Source organism: Myodes glareolus, chromosome 4 (assembly GCF_982192425.1).
Source record: "Myodes glareolus chromosome 4, mMyoGla1.1, whole genome shotgun sequence".
Lineage (NCBI taxonomy): Eukaryota > Metazoa > Chordata > Mammalia > Rodentia > Cricetidae > Myodes > Myodes glareolus.
The window spans coordinates 83380299-83395466 of NC_142029.1; the positions used below are offsets into that span (position 1 = coordinate 83380299).

The following is a 15168-nucleotide window of genomic DNA, read 5'->3' on the forward strand; positions in this document are numbered from 1 at the left end:
CTGGGCAATTGTTTCCTACCCACAATTCTTTACATAGCAAACCGAATTCTCTCCAAACCCAGTATTTGCTCCCCCTAAGTCCCACGTTTCCTTTGAGGATAAATATAGAGCTCTCCTTATTTGCCTGACTTTCAGAATTGTCACCCCTGGTCCAGAGCCATCTGGGATATGTTCCCTTTCATACAGAAAAGCCTTTGTCTTCTTATGAAAATGATCAGGTTCTGCCCATAAATGTATCCAGCGTAAGAGGTGGTGCAGTGAGAACGCCCCATGGAAAAAGAGGGCGGTGTATTTCTTTGCATTTGAATACTTCCAGGATGTTACTTTGGCAGCAAACCAGCTCTGGGTCGGACCCCAGAATTCTCACTCTTAATGGTGCCATGGACCTCTGGAAAATCAGCTGAGCCGAATGTGCCTCTTAAATATTTTTTAATTAACAAATGTGGACCTATAGAGGAACAGAGGAACTAGGTTATGTGAAGTTAGGGTCACAGTAGAATATTGATGCGGTACTAGCACTGTGCTTTACCTTGGGTTGGATTTTTATAATTCTGATAGGGTGAGGAAAATTGACTGTCCACATGCCTGCAGCTGCTGTCATGAGATAGGAAAATATCTGTGGCTTCCGTTGGTGACGAAATGGCAGGTGCTGCTAATGTTAATGGGGTTATTGGCTGTATCCACCAGGAAGAAGTTTCTGGATCTCAGTGATAAGTTAAGGAAAATAAAGACAGACTCTCCTTTCTCCTCGACTTTACATTCTACAGAATTCTAGTCCTTGCCCACTTGGGCCTGGGACTACAAACCTCACCATCTCTCTGACTCACCTGTGATGGGAAGATCAAGTATCACCTTCAAAAATGATGACGCATTCCTGGTGGTCCCTTTCGACACTCTCATAGCCAAGACTGGAAATTAATCATTTATGAAATCACTGTTCTGGGTAGCTGACTCTCCAGGAACACTTGCTGTGTAGCCGTGTGCCTGGCCCTGTGCTAAGAGCTGCCCAGGAAAGTTAAGTACTGCTATTTTTGTGTAAAGGAGGAAGAAGAGGCTAAGAGGCGACAAAGAGCCCCCAGGTTCAGCCTGCAGGTTGCTTTGGGCTCCTGCCTTGCCACTAAACCAAATGTATCTCACATGTGCCCAAACACAGTTTTCAGAAGACTTCATTTCAAAACCAGGCATAGTGGTGTACTCCACTGATGCCAATACGGGGGAAGCAGAGGTAGGCAGATCTTTTTGAGTGTGAGGCCAACCTGCTCTGTATAGTGAATTCTAGACTAGTCAGGGCTACATAGAGAGACCTGTATTTTTTTAAAAAAGATTTTATTTCATATTTTAGTGTGTGTGCATGTGTGTGTGTGTGTGTGTGTGTGTGTGTGCATGCGCGCCCACACATGAGTACAGGAACCTAAACAGGCCAGAGACGATGCTCTGGGAATCTTGAAGTTGGAGTTACAGACAGCTGCGAGCTGTTTGATACAGGTGCCAGACACGAAACCTAGGTCCCTCAGCAAGGGCTAGTCTGACTCTAACCTCTGAGTCATCTTTCCAGCCCCTTGTTTCGTTTTGAGACAATATTTGACTATATGACTTAGGCTGGTCTCAAAGTGGTGTCTTGCTATAGAGCCTAGACTGGCCTCAAATTTGCAATTCTCCTGCTTCTCTATCTGCCTAGTGCTGAGATTAAAACATTTTATTTTATTTTAGACTGAGATTAGTTATAACAAAGTTGTAGTAATAATAGTAGTCTAGGGCTGGAGAAATGGCTCGGTAGTTAAGAGCATTGACTGCTCTTCCAGAGGACCCAGGTTCAATTTCCAGCACCCACATGGTAGCTCACAACTGTCTGTAACTCTAAGATCTGACAACCTCACACAGATATACATGAAGGCAAAACACCAATGCACATAAAATAAAAACTAATAAATTATTAAAAAAATAATAGTCTACCCAATGGGACAGACTATTCCATATTTAAGAGTCTTTACATCATCACCATCATTGGCAGCATTATCATCAAAAATGGCTAATCCTAATTGCTTATTTACTTTGAAGTCTATTCAAAGGAGTTTAACTCAGTTGAATTTCCAAATAACAAGCTGCTATGGCTTGAATGTGACATAATCCCCTAAGGGGTTATGTGTTAGAAGCTTGAACCTCAGAGTTTCTATGTTGGGAGGGGGTGGAACCCTAAAGGAGGCTTAGGAGAAGACAGGTCCTAGGGGAGCATTGTCCTGGGGAGGGATTAGTTAATTCCGTCTTCATGGAACTCTAGAGAGTTCTAAACAGAGTGGGTAACTATAAATGCTCTAACTGGTCCTCTCTGGCCATGTGATTGCTCTTTTTCAAGTATGTCCCCATGATGGCATCCACCACCCTGTGATACAGCTAAGGAGGCCTCTGCCAGAAACCAAATAGATGGAACTATCCAAGTTTGGCCTTCTAGCTGCGAAAACTGTGTGTTAAATAAATCTCTTTTCTTTAAGAAGGACCCAGCCTCAGGTATTTCACTGTAGCAACAGAAAATGAGCTAATACACACATGTCATCTTATTATCCTCATTTCAAAGGTGAAGACACTGACGTTAGACAAGTTATAACATTTGATTAAGTGCCACACAGACATCAAGTCAATCTGAACCATGGAAATGTGGCTACGGCATCTTCTCCTTTTTCAGTAAGTGGTTTCTATTGAAGTAGAACACATACTTAGCAAAGAGCATAAACTATGCCCCGTGAATTTTCATAGTGAGCACATCACCCAGATCAGAAAGTGGAAACATACCAGCACTCCTGGTCCCATCCTGGAAGTCATTAAACTCTCCCCTCCCCCACTGTAACCTCTGCTCTTAATTTCTAGCATCATTGATTAGTTCTGGTCTGCTTTGAATTTATGTAAATGATCTCTTATTCGTTACCATTTTGTTCCTACTCATCATAATGACCTCAGAATCTAGGCAGTGACCTTTTATGTCCATTGTATGAGCAAACTGAGATATCTCCAACGGCTCAGCAACCCTCTGGTCCCCCATGCCAGTGCGTGATGGGAGGGAGAGTCTAACCTGTGTCTAACCTCTGGGGAGGCTGAACACTTCTGCTAATTCGGTGTCCTCCAGCCTCAGTTTCTGCTGTGGAACGACCCTGGAGATTGGGAATATTCGTGTGAACAAAGTGTTCTACGGCGCTAAACTAATCCCAAACTCCCTGTCTGTGCCCTCTCTTTCCCCATGGTTGGCAACAGCCTCTCTTCCCCCAGGTGCTTGCCTTCCTCCTTCACGTGCCCACTGTCACTCTTGGGTAAGACTGACTGCAACCCATGGCATGCAGCCCACGTGTTCTGCCTTCCTCTCCCTGCCTCCTGCAGGCTGGATACATCCGGCACAGCGTCCACATGTATGCACAAACATTCATTGCCCATCTACCTCTGTTAGTAACAACTGCTTCTCCAGGACTGAGGAGATGAGTCAATAGGCAAAGCGCTTGCTTCACAAACATCAAGACCTGATTTTGGATCCCTGGCACCCGCAAAAAATCTGACCACAGAGGCAGAAAAAGGTGGATCCCAGGGACTTGCTGGCCAGACAGTCTACTCCAAGCAGCAACTCCAGGTCCAGTGAGAGTGCAGAGTGACAGAGGAAGGCGTCCAATGTCACCCTCTAACTTCCACAAACATATGCATGGCTACGTTCCTGCACATGCACACACAACAACAACGATAACAAAAATGTTTTCCCAGCTGCGGTGGCCTGATTCCAGATTTATATGATGAACAGTAGGTACTTAACACAACCTGCCGTGGAAGGGAAAATTATCAGTATGGAACTTCCCTACCAGAACACAAAAAGCCTCTGTGAGGACAGGATACAACGAATTAAATCCAGGGCTTCGCTAACAGGGCCAGAGCTGTGACTGCAGCCAGTGTCTGCTCCTCAGCTGAGGCAAAGACAGAAGGTTGGGAGAAAATAGGCCAAAGTCAGCAATTCATCTGCTGGCTCAGAGATCATGGAAAGCTTGCCTGATCCTCACCAGGCTGCTATGGGGGCATCCTGCTCGTGATTCGAGCCAGCCAAAATGCCTCATTCCAAAGTTTCACAGAGGAGAACCTGCTGCCAGTCCAGAGGTAACAGGACTCCTGTGAGCTTCAGGCACTGGGAAGGGTGTGGCTCAGGCAAATGAGCTGCATCACACCCAGATATAAGGGACAGCAGCCGTCAGGACTCACTTCCCAGCAGTACCCATCAGGATGGAGGGCGGCCCAGAGCAGCTGCATCTGCCCAAGGCACTAGGGGAGGAAGGGGATGGGAAGGCCTTGGCTGAAATCCAGGAGTTGGCTCTGAAGTGGTTCATGGAGACTCAGGCCCCCTCTATCCTGCAGAACGGAGCTCTGCCCCCCTGGTTTCATGGATTCATCACCCGCAAGTAAGGCTGCCCCTGACAACACAGCCAGCATGGCCCACAGTTCCTCAGGGCTGAGACTATCACCCAAGGATTCTGGAACTCTGGGCTCCTGACCTTCCCCTCACGAGGCAGAACCCTGGGGGTGAATGGGACAGATTGGGGAAGCTTCTGAAAGCAGGTCTGAAGAGCATTTTCCGAGTGGGGGCCTTGCAGCTATGGGAAGGACTGTGTAGGGGCTGGGGATGTTTAGATGAATTCTGAGAACCTTGGTGAAAATTAAAAGACTGTACCATGCACCAGCATTGGGATCCTATTGTAACTAAGTGAGAAAACTGGGTCAGGAAACCTAGACACATGGTTATCCTGGCCTAGGAGATAGAATGTGGGATTTGACATTATGGCTGATCTAGATTGCCATGCTTCCCAATACTTGATGGAGGAAGGAACGAGAAACAAAGCCCACCAGGTCCTGGCCCAGTGCCTAACACAGCACCAGAGACAGCTTTATGGATCACGTGAGGCTGTGTGTTCAGGGGGGACCCGCACCTGCTTTAATACTCTGCTGTCACTGTCGTGACTCTCTTCCTTTGGAAATAATGGACCTTACATATTCATTTGGCACTGATCCCTACAAATTATGATGGTAGTTCTAACTTGGTGAGTAACTGGCTGGCTAAGTAAAATATATGATCTGTATTCTGTCAAGCCAAAAAAGAAATTAAAAAAAAAAGCTAGAATTTTCTGCCATGCCTCCGAAACACTTGGCACTGTGTAGGACAAGAAGAGGGTGGGAAATGAGCTCCTGGAAACTTCTCTCGTAACCAAGCTCGCGACACAGCAGCAGCTCTTTGCTGCAGAAACTCTTTTGTAGTGTACATCTTGCACAGCCACACACCTAGTCCCAAGAGAGGGGCTGCTGCCAATGCAAATGTCTCCAGCTGGGTGGCATCATTCTCGCTATAGAGTTACCCAAGTGGAGAGCAGGTAGTTGCAGACAGTGTCTAATGCACCTGCTGGCAAGGTTGTAGTGGGGAGTGGAAGGTGCCTCGGGACTCATATCCAACTCCAGGCTGAGTCTTTAGTTGGCTCACGTGAGCCAGGTCCAAGCACAGATATCACCTTGAGAGGCCTCAGAGCCGGTCAAAGGTCTAAGAAGGTTCTCTATCAAGGGCCGAAAGGCTGCCTCAATCTTGGACCCAAGACCATGGCTTGCAAGGATCCTGAGGCAGGTCTAATCCAGGCTACTTGGTTATTGTGGGGCTACAGACCCCATTTAATGGCATGTCCTCTGTCCAGGCAGACAGAGCAGCTACTCAGAGACAAAGCTCTTGGTTCCTTCCTCGTCCGCCTCAGTGACCGGGCCGTTGGCTACATCTTGTCTTACAGGTAAGTACGTGGGAAGCCCTCTATGAAGGGCCAGGCAGCCTCAGGACTCCATAACCTAGAGGCTGCTGATAAACATAGAGGCCCAAAAGCCCACTGTCTGGTTTTCCCTGGGCCCCGACTCCATGATTCATCCATCCCAGGCTTGGCCAACCTTTCAGGGCAGCAGCACTGACCATATGCCAAGGATGGTGCTGCAGCCTTCAAAGGGATGAGAGGAGCCAGAAAAACATCTTCCTGCTGGGAACAGATGAATTCTGAGCCCAGTAAAGGAGAAATAGCTATTTGCTAGTGGGAAGAGGGCATGGTTGAGTTTAAGAAAGTCTCCTAGCAGATGGACTGGCATAAATAGAAGTCCAAGGTTTTGGGAGCCCCAGGTCTCTGGGTGCAGCAGGATAGAGGATATCTGGGGACAGCCTTGGATGAGAATTCTGACAGAAAGAAGGGATCCAGGGAGGCTGCCACTTCACCAGTATCCTCGTAACAGCATAAGGAGGGAGAACTGGAGATAGTCTAGAGGTGCGAAGGCCACGGGGGACCCAAGCATCGTTAAATATGAAGACCTTGGCTGTGAGTAAGGCTATGAGACCAAAGAAGAGGGGACATGGGTCTGGTAAAGTCAGAGGTGATGTGAACCCTGGCCTGAACATAGGCTGAGTTGGGAAAAGGCTCCCTCTGGAGACCTTGAGGGAGGCCAGGAGTGCAGGGCAAACTTCCAAGTCTTCAGATTCTGATTCAAATGATGTGCACAGACTCTCCTTGTTCAGATCCTAGCCCAGAGGAAGCTTCTTTGCCTCTCTGCGCCTCTGTCATCTCATATGTAAAACAGGACTACTCTAGTTACCTATCATAGGGCTGCAGGGAGTGCTCAGTAAGATGGTGCATTTGAAAATGCCTGGCACCGAGTGCACAAACCATGGAAGGGCTAAGTAAAATTCTTTTTCTTTTTTCTTTTTGGCTCTTTGAGACCGGATTTCTCCATAGCTTTGGAGCCTTCCCTGGAACTAGCTTTGTAGACCAGGCTGTCCTCAAACACACAAAGATCTGCCTGCCTCTGTCTCTGCTTCCTGAGTGTTGGGATTAAAGGTGTGTGCCACCACCACCTGGCTGGGCTAAGCAAATATTAATCAGTAATCAATACTCATTTTCCCCAGACACTATTTTGGGCACTTTGAAATATAATAAGTAAGCATTTTTCAAATCTCTTTTCATTTTTGTTTTTCCTTTACTTTGCATTTCTTTGAGCTTCTCTCCCCCTCATGAGACCTTAGGCAGAAGGCTACCTTGTAAAAGACAGCAAGAAGAGGTGCTCAGAGAAATATAAATAGTCACAAGGGACAGACGAGTCCAGAGATGAACCAGCATGCTGACTCACTGATTCACATCAGGAGTCTCACTGTCATTCCTGGCTTCCTATAATTGGCACAAGGCATGTGGATATCCAAGTTGTGGGGAGAGGAGAATGTACAAAATGTACAAAAGCAGTAACTTTCTTAAGAGAAATAAGAAAACATTTCAATAAGTAAACCAACTGCCTATGAAAATGGGATAAACAAAAATTTCTTAGACACAAAAAGTACTCACTATAAAAGACTGACAGATTTGGATATAAAGGCAATCTGGCTGTGACATCTGTCACCCCACTGGTGACCAGGATGGATTTAGCTGACGTAAATGGCTAGATGGTGTATCTCTTTCCTTCCTCACCACAACATGTGCCCCCTTCCTGAAGCATGCTTGGTTTGAAGAGGACAGTCTTCCCAGAATAAAGGAGGAACCCCCCAGAAAAGTTCGCAAAAGATTGATAAATTTGATTTCCTTGTATATATATATATATGTATATATATATGTGTGTGTGTGTGTGTATACATACATACATACATACTTACATGTCGTTTGATCCATCTTGCTCCTGTTACTCTTTGATATATTCTCAGTAGTAATCAGCACACACATTCATCAAAAGATAAACATACCAGCTATATTTATAAAAACCTCAATAAAGAAACAGCCTAAATACCCAACAAATTATAGGTTTTCTATCAGGTGAGGCACTACACATAACTTTTGAAGGGAAGAAGCTAAGTCTACTTGGACCTCAGTGAATCCAAAAAATACCTTGTGTTAAGGAAGTGAGATACAAATGAGGATTTTTGCATAATTATTATTATTTGAAATTCCATAAGGGAGGAAAGGGACTTATGGCAATAGGCCCAGGAAGAGGCCACCTGTGGGGCACTGGCAAGGAGGGGCGGGGCAAGGTTTTATATCCTAATCTACATGTGGTTACATGGGCATTTTTATGTGTAGAAATTCTTCATGCTGCACACCCATGATGTGTGCTCTGTGTTTAAATCATTCTTCCATTTAAAAAAAATGGAAAATGAAGACATTGGGATTTTGTAGGAGGCAGGGTTCAGTTGTTCCAGATGGGACGGGGTGAAGCAGGATGGGCAGTGCACAGTTGGAGCTTGTCTTTTCTGGAGACTTTGATATGTTCTTTCTCGTTTTTATGTTGATAGGTTGTTGCTTTGTTTTGCTCTTCCATTCATTTTGAGCTGCTAAGATACTGTATTAGACAAACATGGTAGATCATACCTATTGTCCCAGCACTGGAGAAGCTGGGACAGGAAGATCCACCTGAGTTTGAGGCCAGCCTGGGCTATAAAATGAGATCTCTCAAAAATAAATGAGTAAATAATTAAAAGATTTAAAGTTAAGATAGCTAAGTAAATAGGGCTGGAGGCATGGCTCAGCATTTCAGCACTTGCTCAGCATGGGTGAGGCCCTAGGTCTGCATCCCAGGACCACACACACACACACACACACACCAACAACAACAACAACAACAACAACAACAACAAAGAGATAAAGTATTGCATTAGCAAATCTGATGAACAAGATTTGGGGTCCCTTGTTTTGGCCTCAATGAGTGTCTCAGTCATTCTAGTCTCAGTCCTGCCCTCCCCAAGAACAAGCTCAGGTTCTTCCCAGGCACCCAGACATTTGAAGCCAGCCACCCCGTCCCCAGTTCCCCTAAGAACATCATAGATGCCCATGGGGAGGGCAGCCCTTGCTCAGCCGAGTCTGAACAGGAACACTCAGGTGCAGCGCTGGCCCAAGCCAGCAGCCCAACCCAGTACACATGTAACTGTATCACAGGGGTAGTGATCGCTGCCGCCACTTCGTCATCAACCAGCTCCGAAATCGACGTTACCTTGTCTCCGGAGACACCCTCAGCCACAGAACCCTGGAAGAACTCCTACGTCATTACCAGGAGGTGCAGCTTGAGCCCTTTGGAGAGACCCTTGCTACTGCCTGCCCACGGGTAGGCACTCTTCTTCCTGGTGAGGGAGGTAGGATGGGGTGACAGGTTTGGGGTGACAATCACACAGGTACATCCTATGAAGGGAACTCAAAGGAGTCATGGGCCCTCATTCAAAAAACTACCTTTCCCAAGGTCAGGAACCTAGTGGGATGTTGCCATCCTTCCCCTGCCGTACCTGCAAGCAGTTGGAAGTTGCCAGTGTATGACCATAAGCCTGTTATATCCTCACTGCCTCCAGTTACAGGAAAATGATCTCTATGATGCTGTCAGCACGGGCCTCCAGCAGACTAGTCTAGGCCTGGAAAACCCAGCTGCCATGGGATTCCCCATCGTGGTTCCTGACAAGGCCACCAGCCCCCGCCTTCCTGCAAAGCCTCAGGTCTCCTTCCTGCACACCAAGAAAGGCCTAGATGTGAATCCCTGGACCATCTCCAAAGAGGAAAGTGTAGAGGTAAGGAGGAGTCTGTGCTACACAGGCTGATGGCTGCTAGCCCAGACGTGGGGGGTCATACTAGTCAGGTCCTTAGAAACCACCAGAGCAGTATCTTTAGCGAGAGAGGGTAAACATCAGGCCCTCAGTGTAAAAACCACGAATTGGTCTTAGTCCCCAGTGATCCACAATGCTATTGCCTGCCCTGGTCAGCTGGATGGATTTCAAACCTAAACTAGACTTTTCCATTTTCTCACCATGAGGCTTTGTGCGAGTCATGCACTCTGAGTCTATTTCCCATTCCTTACATTCTTGGGAGATCTCAATGAGAATGGTTACGACATACCTGAAAATCACTTAGCAAACTGAATTGGGGTGTCTGTATGCTAAGATAGGCTCAGAGAATGTTCTTGATACATAGACCACAGTACGCCAAGGATTTGTTTTTGCTGTTGCTGTTTTGTTTTGTTTGTTTGTTTTCTCGAGACAGGGTTTCTCTGTGTAGCCCTGGCTGTCCTGGAACTCACTCTGTAGACCAGGTTGGCCTCGAACTCCCAGAGGTCTGCCTGCCTCTACTTCCCAAGTGCTTGGATAAAAGGCATGTGCCATCACACCCATGCCAAGGACTTCTTATGCTTGGAATAAAACTTAAAATCCTCAGCGTCTACAAGAGCCTCTCCAGTAGTTGGAACCTCCTTCCCTTCCTCATCATGGCCCCATTGGCTTTCTAGATCTTTTTTATATTTTGGTTGTGGGCCTAGCCTTTAACGACTGAGCCACCCTTCCAGGCCTCTAGATTTTTCTTAAACCCATAAGCCTTTGAACTTTCTGTATACTCTGCCTTGGTCTCTTCTTACCAGAGAGTGACCTATAGGACATGTCACCTTCCCCATGTGACCTGTAGGACATGTCACCTTCCCTACCTGACCTATAGAACATGTCACCTTTCCCATGTGACCTGTAGGACATGTCACCTTCCCCACCTGAGCTATAGGACATGTCACCTTCCCCACCTGACCCGTAGGACATGTAACCTTCCCCATGTGACCTATAGAACATGTCACCTTTCCCACATGACCTATAGAACATGTCACCTTTCCCACATGACCTATAGGACATGTCACCTTTCCCACATGACCTATAGAACATGTCACCTTTCCCACATGACCTACAGGACATGTCACCTTTCCCACATGACCTATAGAACATGTCACCTTTCCCACCTGACCTATAGGACATGTCACCTTTCCCATGTGACCTGTAGGACATGTCACCTTCCCCACCTGAACTATGGACCATGTCACTTTTCCCACCTGACCTATAGAATATGTCACCTTTCCCATGTGACCTATAGAACATGTCATCTTTCCCATGTGACCTATAGAACATGTCACCTTCCCCACCTGAACTATGGACCATGTCACCTTCCCCACCTGTTATTTTCTCTACTCTGTTACCTGCCTTGCTTTCCACAGCATTGATCATGAGCTGACATGGCATTACCTATGTCACATTCATGTCATATATTACCTCAAATCCTTGTACATTCCTAGCACAGCCCCAAACTCATGCTGGCCTCAATACTTAAGATTGCCTGTCACGTAGATGGTACTCAGTAAATATTTGTTGAGTGGATCCACAAGCGATGGGCTTTGGATACAGCTTCTCTGAAAGGGCACAGAGCAGTGAGTGGTGGGCTCACGGGGCCCTGCACAAATGGACCATGCTAGAAGTAGAAGAACCAGGCAGGATGAGTTTGGGTTGGCTGTTGACCTAACTACCTTGGATGCCAAGGTAAAGACTGTACTTAGAATCACAGAACCAGAAAACATGAAGGTCATGAGCCAACCCTTGCCTATGATAGGCAAACTGAAGCAAAAGAGGGGAGGGGAGACTTAAAAAGACAGCTCAGGGGGTGTGAGGTCACAGTACCTATGGAGTGCTTTTTAAGACATTCTCTGTCCCTCTCTCCCAGGCACCCACTAGAGGGCCCCCTATTCCCCAGAAAAGTCCCTCTCTTCTGGATGAGCCTTCTGCAGGCCCCAGCGACATCATTTATGCGGACCTGAAGAAGACAAACCGGGCACAGCAAGGCTTGGGCATAGAGGTATCCAGCAGGCACAGGCTAGCTCCAGCTGGCAGCCTGGCTTGTTCCCCAGGCAGGAAGCCCTCAAGGAAACTCTCAGATGAAGACCAGAACAATCCCAATAACCCAGAAGCTGCCCCATGTGGGGTGAAGACAGACCAGAGTGCTACCATACCTTATGCTTCCTTAGGATTTCTCCTGCCCCCCAATTCTGAGGTCCCAGGATCACGAGCTGCTACTTGGAGGCAGGGGTTTCTAAAGCTGAGCCATGAGGCTCAGTCCTCCTCTGAAGCCAGTTCTACAGATACCTACCAGCTTGGTGGGACTGCAGGCCTACGACAGGAGGGTAAGGACAGACCAGACCAAGGAAACAGTACTTACGAGCAGATTCCTACCTTATGGCATGGCACTGCCAAGCTCCCATACCCTGAATTCAGCTCCACATACAGCCGGCTAGTAGGACCCATGGACTGTGGCTATGAGATCTCAGAGACTTCTCGGGTCCCAGAGCCAGGGAACACCTATGAGCAAATTCCAGCCTCCAAGAACAAGGACACTGGACGGGTGACCAAGGTAAGTTCCCTGGGTAGCCAGGTCCTTACAAAATACCCAGTGAACCAGACATGGTGGCACACGTCTTTCATCTCAGCACTAGAGTAGCAGAAGCAGGAGGGGTTTTGTGAGCTTGAGGCCAGCCTGGCTTCCGTAGTGAACTCGAGTACAGACAGGACTAAATAGAGAGAACCTGGGTGTGCTCCTCAAGCATGAGCAGGTTCCTGCCGATGCTCAGAAGTACCCAGAACTTTTCCACCTGGTGATATAGGATGTGGGGTGAATGGGGGCTTCTAGCCCACCTAAGAGCTTCCTCTATGGCAGAACACTCCCTGTGTTTCTCAGAACCCACTGCAGGGCTGTCAGAATCACTGGGAGACAGAAAGAAGACCCATGGCCCTAGTCATGAATAAGCAGCTCTCTAGCCTGTGGCTTTGCCGTGACAATTTCCCTGATTAATAGGGTTGCCAAATTCACCAAGAAAAGAAAATACAAAGTATTAAATTTGAATTGTACATAAACCAGTAGTTTCTATACGTCTCAAAAAAATCATAATGGTTTCTTATTTACCTAGAACTCAGATTTAACTGGGCAGCCTGTATTTTCACTTGGCAACCCTACCCAGGCTTTCTCTTCCTTGTCTGTAAAAGGTTATGCCCGGGGCAGTTGCCCAAGGGACAGTGTCCTACATCCTCTCTTGACAAGACACCATCAGAGGTGGCTCTTGGCGAATAGGATGATTATTTCTGAAGATTCATGATAGAGATGATAGAGAGGAAGAAAATATGAACACCAGAGGGAGGTGGCTGCTCTAGGTCCCCAGGGATGCAGATGAGCTCACCAACCCCCTTTCCAATCCCTCAGCTGCTTCTACTCATGAACAGTAGAAGTAGAAAAGTCCACTCCTGTGAACGCAGCCTCAAATCTGGGACTTCCCTCTCCTGGCCTGAGCAGGGACATCCCGAGCTTCAAAGCAAAAGGCTTCTGGGGAACCAGCTCCTCCCTCAGGCCAGGGCTGTCTTCCTGCTCTAGCTCTGTCCCCACCATTTTCTGAGGTGTTGATCCTCTCAGACCCAGGCAGCAGACAGTCCTTTAAGGACCTCAGAAGCCAGGTTTACACTTCCTCTAGATGTCCCGTGTCCTCCTCTAAACCTGGGAGTCCCGTATATAACCCCTCCCCTCCTCCATCCTGTCCCAGCAAGACCCCAGCTGGGTAGGAGTGGACAGGGAGCCCAGGACATACCAGGAGGGAAGCCGATACTCTGCAATATCCCCAACCCTTTTCTACATCCCTCCCACCAGACAAAGGTAAATCCTCGTCTTAAATCTGAAGGCTGAGAGTGGGGTTGGAGGCCCCGGAGAGGCTTGTGGGAGCCATACCAGCATTGTAGTCTGACATCATTTTTCCAGCTTGGACCCTCACCCCAGACCCCAGCTAAGAGCTTCTGAGCCTGGGTCTTCCCATCTCTGCTGGGGAGCCCAGGTTCCAATGTCTCTCCCTTCCTTCCAGCCTGACAAGTTCCGGAGGCTCTTCTTCACGGACAAGAAGCACAAATTCTGAGAGAGGCCTGGCCTCCAGGGGTTCTCCTGGCTACACCTGGATACCCTCAGCTCACCTGAAGGTGGGGCGCATCTAGCCACTGTGAAAACAGGCTCCGGGATGCAGCCTAGGTACCTACCTGGGAAGGCGTGGGAGAGACTTTGCCTACAACTCCTGGATATGTCCCCAACACTGTCCATCCATACAACGAAGGACACAAGAGTGGGGACTGACTAAAGGAAGGACTGGGTGAACATGCAGTGGCCTGGGCTGATGGATGGCAGAGTCGGCCTCATACCTCAGATTCTTCACAAGCATGTAGTGGGCCCCTTGCTGAGACAGACATTCTCCCACCTGGCTAAATGACATCATGCTTTACTTCTGAGGACAAAACCAGTTTCCTTCCTTGTGGTCTTGCCGGGTGATAAGAGAAGGCCAGGAGACACATTCTCTGCACCTGACCCAGGAGGGTTAGAGCAAGAAGTTGGGTTCAGCCTCAAAAGTCATGACGCCAACCTGACAGCGGGCTGGGAACTGTCATCACTCCCCCACCCCCGTCTTCCTGGGAACTGCCCAATCTTCCTACCCCACTTTTCCATCTTAATCCCAGCTTCGCTCTGTACGCTCCTAGTTTGTGCTGAAGATACAAGAAACCGAGACCCAGCAACTTATTTGAAGACATGGCCAGTGTGGGCCTGGACAGAGACCCCTCAATACGACAGGCTTCAGCTTGGGATGCACTGCTGGGCAACATCTGAAGTCAGTCAGGGGATACTTGATGCCATGCCTATGTGAGCAGGTACCCCCTGCCTGCCTTCTGCCTCCAGCCAGGCCTGCCCTTTGGATCAACTCAGATTCCTCCATGAAACCCACCATTAGCCTGGTGGTTTTACCTCCAGAGAGCACCTGGGGCTTTGCCCAGTCCCTAGCCTGGAAGAGGCCACTCAGGCCTCTTGCTCCACTGTTCCCTCGGCCAGGCAGGCTCTTCCAGGGATCCCTGTTTAGTTCTACTCCCCCTTGTCCACGTGTCCCCACTTCTACAGGGTGAGAAACTGGCTTGCTCTTTTTCTCTCTACCCTGCCTCCACTCGCAGGAGGCAGGAACCAAGACCACAGCCCCCTCTCCCCCTGCCTCCACCCAGGCCCTGGGCAGAACTGGCTCAGTGTATATTTGTGAGGAAAGCCATTTCTTGGTAGACACTTGGCTAATACTCTTTTCTCTCTGGGCTCTAGCAGTCCCTATCTGTTGGGGGTGGGTGAAAGGTTTAAGAGCAGTGGGCTAGCCTGGAACAGTGGTGAGCAGATGTAACTACTACTAGGAAAATGGAAACAGTCCTCACCCAACATCCTGAAACCAAAGTTAACCCTTGAAACGGAGGGCGGTGCTTCATCCAGGCTGACTCCATGGACCACCTGGAATTGAGCACTGAGCATTCCTAAGGCTGACAGA

At 48.1% G+C, this 15168-nt stretch overlaps 1 protein-coding gene across 1 annotated transcript; it reads left to right on the top strand.

Moving 5' to 3' along the window:
• The first annotated feature begins 4214 nt into the window (after positions 1-4214).
• Positions 4215-15105, top strand: Sh2d7 (SH2 domain containing 7). Its single transcript, XM_048417300.3, has 6 exons — positions 4215-4421; positions 5697-5786; positions 8946-9111; positions 9350-9562; positions 11517-12200; positions 13690-15105. Exons 1-6 carry the CDS (start codon positions 4246-4248, stop codon positions 13738-13740), a joined length of 1380 nt encoding a protein of 459 aa, XP_048273257.2. The 5' UTR covers positions 4215-4245; the 3' UTR covers positions 13741-15105.
• The last annotated feature ends 63 nt before the right edge of the window (positions 15106-15168 follow it).

What these genes read in the sequence shown, in the direction of transcription:
- Sh2d7 (XM_048417300.3), top strand. Translation starts at nt 4,246, where the DNA reads ATGGAGGGCGGCCCAGAGCAGCTGCATCTGCCCAAGGCACTAGGGGAG. An exon ending in TTGCTACTGCCTGCCCACGG is followed by an intron (nt 9,112 to 9,349) that starts GTAGGCACTCTT and finishes CACTGCCTCCAG; the next exon opens with TTACAGGAAAATGATCTCTA. An exon ending in CCAAAGAGGAAAGTGTAGAG is followed by an intron (nt 9,563 to 11,516) that starts GTAAGGAGGAGT and finishes CCTCTCTCCCAG; the next exon opens with GCACCCACTAGAGGGCCCCC.